Consider the following 7,178-nt stretch of genomic DNA (forward strand, 5'->3'; position numbering starts at 1 on the left):
ACAAAAAATTGACAAAATAAATAGTTGGTTCTTCGAAAAAATAAACAAAATTGATAAACCTTTAGCCACACTAACAAAGAGAAGACGAGAGAAAACCCAAATTACTAAAATTCGGAATGAACAAGGAAATATCACAACAGACACGACTGAAATACAAAACATAATTAGAAGCTATTTTGAAAATCTATACTCCAACAAAATAGAAAATTTCGAAGACATCAACAGGTTTCTAGAGACATATGAATTGCCTAAACTGAACGAGGAGGACATACACAATTTAAATAGACCAATTTCAAGTAATGAAATAGAAGAAGTCATCAATAGCCTACCAACAGAGCCGCCAGAGAGGAGCTGGGGGGAGGACGGTGGCCCGCGAGGCTCCTCGCAGACAAGGCGGCGGCGATGTCCAGGAGCCAGGCGAGTGCCGGGGCAGCAGCGGCGGGGCCTCACACACGGCAGGGCGGCCTGGGTTTTGGCCTCCCTCGGGTTCCCTGGAAGCGGGCCGGCGGCCAGTGCGGGAACGGCAGCAACAGCAGCAGAGGCAGAGGTTCCAGCGCGTCTCTCTATCCTTTAGCCTGAGCCAGGGGAGGCCAGGCGGCCCGGGTGGCTGGAGGGGGTCCGCTGCCCGAGAATGGGAATTCTTTTCACCAGAATATGGAGACTGTTCAATCACCAGGAGCACAAAGTTATCATTGTTGGATTGGATAATGCAGGAAAAACTACCATCCTTTACCAATTTTCTATGAATGAAGTTGTACGTACATCCCCTACGATAGGAAGTAATGTAGAAGAGATAGTGATTAATAATACACGTTTCCTAACGTGGGATATTGGTGGCCAAGAATCTCTTCGTTCTTCCTGGAATACTTATTATACTAACACAGAGTTTGTAATAGTAGTTGTGGACAGTACAGACAGAGAGAGGATTTCTGTAACTAGAGAAGAACTCTACAAAATGTTAGCACATGAGGACCTAAGAAAAGCTGGATTACTGATTTTTGCTAATAAACAAGATGTTAAAGAATGCATGAGTGTAGCAGAAATCTCCCAGTTTTTGAAGCTAACTTCTATTAAAGATCATCAGTGGCACATCCAGGCATGCTGTGCTCTTACTGGCGAGGGGTTATGCCAAGGACTTGAATGGATGATGTCGCGACTTAATTTAGATGATCTCTACTGACCTCCTCTCATAGACTTTGCATAAACAAAGTGCTGGACTTTACCTGAAAGCTGCAAAAATTAATGGTTTAGATATATTTATAATAAACTGATTTCAATTCTTTTCTATAAGAAGAAAAATTAAGACTACCTATTTGAAAATAAGATGAAGTCTCACCTTCCAATTTGCTTTCTCATTAGTTCCTTCCAAAGTACTTTATTAAAGCTGTGATTGAAATTTTTCTCAATGAATCCTCTCAGGACAATGTATAGCCTGTGGTAAGTACAAAGGGAGAGGAAGATGTTTTGAACTTTAAGAGCTTTATTATCAGTATACCCCTCCCTAATTGAATGTTGTTCTCTTCTTGTTCCTAAGTCAAACTACAAATCAGCACAGATACTGTTTCCAATATTTTAAATGTCATGTTACTTATGAAAAAAAGTATTTTGCTTAAGGTTGTGTATGTATTATGTATATACCTCAAGTTCAATTTAATGAATTTGATTTATGTTCTAAAGAAAAGCAAATAACACAAAAATTGGTAATATCCTTAGTTATTGCCCTAATGAGATAAGAACTGGCATTGATGTTAAGTGCCATTTTATGATGTACCTTACAGAAATAGAGCAAGCAATTATGAAATTCATCTGGAAGAATAAGAAACCCAGAATAGCTAAAGCAATCCTCAGTAGAAAGAGTGAAGCAGGGGGTATCGCAATACCAGATCTTCAACTCTACTACAAAGCAATAGTAACAAAAACGGCATGGTATTGGTACCAAAATAGAAAGATGGATCAATGGTACAGAATAGAGGACACGGACACAAACCCAAATAAATACAACTTTCTCATACTAGACAAAGGGGCCAAAAATATGCAATGGAGAAAAGATAGCCTCTTCAACAAATGGTGCTGGGAGAATTGGAAATCCATATGCAACACAATGAAACTAAACCCATATCTCTCATCATGCACAAAACTAAACTCAAAATGGATTAAGGATCTCGGAATCAGACCAGAGACCTTGCATCTTATAGAAGAAAAAGTAGGTCCAGAGCTTCAACTTGTCGGCTTAGGACCAGACTTCCTCAACAGGACTCCCATAGCACAAGAAATAAAAGCAAGAATCAATAACTGGGATAGATTCAAACTAAAATGCTTTCTCTCAGCAAAGGAAACTATCAGCAATGCAAAGAAAGAGCCTACAGAGTGGGAGAAAATCTTTGCCAATCATACTTCAGATAGAGCACTAATCTCCAGAATCTATAAAGAACTCAAAAAACTCTACACCAAGAATGCAAATAATCCAATCCACAAATGGGCTAAGGAAATGAATAGACACTTCACAGAAGAAGATCTACAAGCAATCAACAAACATATGGAAAAATGTTCAACATCTCTAGTAATAAGAGAAATGCAAATCAAAACCACCCTAAGATTCCATCTCACCCCAATTAGAATGGCGATTATCAAGAATACAAGCAACAACAGGTGTTGGCGAGGATGTGGGGAGAAAGGTACACTCATACATTGCTGGTGGGGCTGCAAATTAGTGCAGCCACTCTGGAAAGCAGTGTGGAGACTCCTTAGAAAACTTGGAATGGAACCCCCATTTGACCCAGCTATCCCACTCCTTGGCCTATACCCAAAGGACTTAAAATCAGCATATTACAGAGATACAGCCACATCAATGTTCATAGCTGCTCCATTCACAAGAGCCAGATTGTGGAACCAACCTAGATGTCCTTCAATTGATGAATGGGTAAAGAAAATGTGGTATATATATACAATGGAATATTACTCAGTCATAAAGAATGATAAAACTATGGCATTTGCAGGCAAATGGATGAAACTGGAGAATATCATGCTAAGTGAGATAAGCCAATCTCAAAAAACCAAAGGACCAATGATATCACTAATAAGTGGATGATGACACATAATGGGGGGTGGGAGGGGTTAGTGTTAGAGTTAGAGTTAGGGTTAGGGAGTGGGGCAAGAATGGAGGAAGGAAGGACTGTATAGAGGGAAAAGAGGGGTGGGAGGGGTGGGAGGGGTGGGGGGGAAGGGAAAAAAATAACAGAATGAATCAAACAACATTACCCTATGTAAATTTATGATTACACAAATGGTATGCCTTTACGTCATGTACAAATAGAGAAACAACATGTATCTCATTTGTTTACAATAAAAAAAAAAAAACAAAATAAAATTTAAAAAAGCCTACCGAAATAAAAGTCCGGGACCAGATGGGTTCTCAGCCAAGTTCTACAAAACCTTTAAAGAACAGCTCATTCCAATACTTCTCAAAGTATCCCATAAAATAGAAGAGGAGGGAACCCTCCCAAACTCATTCTATGAAGCCAATATTACCCTGATACCTAAACCAGACACAGACACATCAAGGAAAGAAAATTTCAGACCAATATCCTTAATGAACATCAAGGCAAAAATTCTCAGTAAAATTTTAGCAAATCGCATACAAAAACATATTAAAAAGATAGTGCACCATGATCAAGTGGGTTTCATCCCAGGGATGCAAGGTTGGTTCAACATCCAGAAATCAATAAATGTAATTCACCATATCAATAGACTTAAAGTCAAGAATCACATGATTATTTCAATAGATGCAGAAAAAGCATTTGATAAAATACAGCACCCCTTCATGCTCAAAACACTAGAAAAAATAGGGATAGTGGGAACATTCCTTAACATTGTACAGGCCATCTATGGTAAGCCCATGGCTAATATCATTCTAAATGGTGAAAAACTGAAAGCATTCCCCCTAAAGACTGGAACAAGGCAGGGATGCCCTCTTTCACCACTTCTTTTCAACATTGTCCTTGAAACTCTGGCCAGAGCAATTAGACAGACCAAGGAAATTAAAGGGATATGAATAGGAAAAGAAGAGCTTAAAATATCCCTATTTGCTGATGATATGATTATATACTTAGAGGAACCAGGAAATTCCACGAGAAAACTTTTAGATCTCATAAGTGAATTCAGTAAAGTAGCGGGATATAAGATCAATGCACATAAATCTAAGGCATTTCTATACATAAGTGATAAATCTTTGGAAAGAATAATTAGGAAAACTACCCCATTCACAATAGCATCAAAAAAAATAAAATACTTGGGAATCAATCTCACAAAAGAGGTGAAAGAGCTCTACAATGAGAATTTCAGAACACTAAAGAAAGAAATTAAAGAAAACCTTAGAAGATGGAAAGATCTCCCATGTTCTTGGATAGACAGAATTAATATTGTCAAAATGGCCATACCACCAAAAGTGCTATACAGATTCAATGCAATTCCAACTAAAATCCCAATGATGTACCTTACAGAAATAGAGCAAGCAATTATGAAATTCATCTGGAAGAATAAGAAACCCAGAATAGCTAAAGCAATCCTTAGCAGAAAGAGTGAAGCAGGGGGTATTGCAATACCAGATCTTCAATTCTACTACAAAACAATAGTAACAAAAATGGCATGGTATTGGTACCAAAATAGACAGGTAGATCAATGGTACAGAATAGAGGTCATGGACACAAACCCAAATAAATACAATTTTCTCATACTAGACAAGGTGCCAAAAATATGCAATGGAGAAAAGATAGCCTCTTCAACAAATGGTGCTGGGAAAATTGGAAATCCATATGCAACAGAATGAAACTAAACGCATATCTCTCACCATGCACAAAACTAAACTCAAAATTGATTAAGGACCTCAGAATCAGACCAGAGACCCTGCAGATTATAGAAGAAAAAAGTAGTTCCAGATCTTCAACTTGTCAACTTAGGACCAGACTTCCTCAACAGGACTCCCATAGCACAAGAAATAAAAGCAAGAATCAATAACTGGGATAGATTCAAACTAAAAAGTTTTCTCTCAGCATAGGAAACTATCAGCATTGCGAAGAAAGAGCCTACAGAGTGGGAGAAAATCTTTGCCAATCATACTTCAGATAGAGCACTAATCTCCAGAATCTATAAAGAACTCAAAAAACTCTACACCAAGAATACAAATAATCCAATCGACAAATGGGCTAAGGAAATGAATAGACACTTCACAGAAGAAGATCTACAAGCAATCAACAAATATATGGAAAAATGTTCAACATCTCTAGTAATAAGAGAAATGCAAATCAAAACCACCCTAAGATTCCATCTCACCCCAATTAGAATGGCGATTATCAAGAATACAAGCAACAACAGGTGTTGGCGAGGATGTGGGGAGAAAGGTACACTCATACATTGCTGGTGGGGCTGTAAATTTGTGCAGCCACTCTGGAAAGCAGTGTGGAGACTCCTTAGAAAACTTGGAATGGAACCCCCATTTGACCCAGCTATCCCACTCCTTGGCCTATACCCAAAGGACTTAAAATCAGCATACTATAGAGATACAACCACATCAATGTTCATAGCTGCTCCATTCACAATAGCCAGATTGTGGAACCAACCTAGATGTCCTTCAGTTGATGAAAGGATAAAGAAACGGTGATATATATATGTACAATGGAATATTACTCAGTCATAAAGAATGATAAAACTATGGCATTTGCAGGCAAATGGATGAAATTGGAGAATATCATGCTAAGTGAGATAAGCCAATCTCAAAAAACCAAAGGACCAATGATATCGCTAATAAGTGGATGATGACACCTAATGGGGGGTGGGAGGGTTTAGTGTTAGGGTTAGAGTTAGGGTTAGGGAGGGGGGCGCGAATGGAGGAAGGAAGGACTGTGTAGAGGGTAAAGAAGTGTGGGAGGGGTGGGGGGAAGGGAAAAAATAACAGAATGAATCAAACAACATTACCCTATGTAAATTTATGATTACACAAATGGTATGCCTTTACTCCATGTACAAACAGAGAAACAACATGTATTCCATTTGTTTACAATAAAAAATATATATATTATATTGTATATAATATATATATTATATATATATTTAAAATATATATATTATTATATATATTTATATATATTTAATATTATATATATTTAAAATATATATTATTATATTATATATAATATATTTTATATATATTAATATATATATTATATATAAAAACAGCATGGCAGTATAAAAACAGACACAGACCTGTGGTCAACCCATATAGCTACAGCCCATTGACTTTTGACAAAGGTGCTAAAAACACACATTGGGAAAAGAACCATCTGTTCAATAATAGATGCTCGGAAAATTGGACATCCATATACATAAAAATAAAATTAAAGCCCTATCTCTCATCAGTTCATTTGCAAAAATCAACTCAAAATGCATTAAAGGATTAAGGGTAAGAAATGAAACTATGAAATTACTAAAAGAAATTATAGAGGAAATGCTTCCATTCATTTTAGAGGACAAGGGTTTTTTGAGAACACTCCAAAACCATAAAAAACAAACGTGAAAATAGACAAATGGCATTACATCAAACCAAAAAGCTTCTACACAGCAAAGAAAACATTCAACATATAACAGAGAGTACAGAGACAACTCCGGGAGAAAATAGTTACAAACTGTACATTGACAATATGTTGATATCTAGACTACCTAAGAAACTCCCACTAGGGGAAAAAAATCAGATAACCCAATTAATGTACATAAGATATATCTAAATAAATATTCTTCAAAAGAATATGCACAGATGGCTAACAGGTAAGTGAAAAAAGGCTCAACATCACTGAGGATCAGGAAAATGCAATGAGATATCGCTTAACTTCAGTAAGAATGGCTATTATCAAAAAGAAAAAGATAATAAGGGCTGGTGAGGATGTGGAGAAAGATAGCCTTTGCACACTTTGGTGGGAATGTAAATTAATATACCTATTATAAAAAATCGTACATTTATCAAAAAATTAAAAATAGAACTACCATATGATCCAGCAATCCCACTACTGGGTACATACTCAAAGGAAATGAAATCAGTATTTTAAAGAGACCTCTGTACTCCCAGGATCACAGCAGCATGATTCATAAATAGTCAAGAAGTGGAAATAACCCAACTGTCCATTCAACTG

The 7,178-nt window shown here is 37.0% G+C and overlaps 1 protein-coding gene across 1 annotated transcript; it reads left to right on the forward strand.

The window, feature by feature from the left end:
- The first annotated feature begins 534 nt into the window (after positions 1 to 534).
- LOC124986391 (ADP-ribosylation factor-like protein 5A) lies at positions 535 to 1,180 on the forward strand. The gene has a single exon (XM_047554774.1). It carries the CDS (start codon positions 632 to 634, stop codon positions 1,178 to 1,180), a length of 549 nt encoding a protein of 182 aa, XP_047410730.1. The 5' UTR covers positions 535 to 631.
- Positions 1,181 to 7,178: the final 5,998 nt, after the last annotated feature.

This window comes from Sciurus carolinensis, chromosome 6 (genome assembly GCF_902686445.1).
Source record: "Sciurus carolinensis chromosome 6, mSciCar1.2, whole genome shotgun sequence".
Taxonomy (NCBI): Eukaryota; Metazoa; Chordata; class Mammalia; order Rodentia; family Sciuridae; genus Sciurus; species Sciurus carolinensis.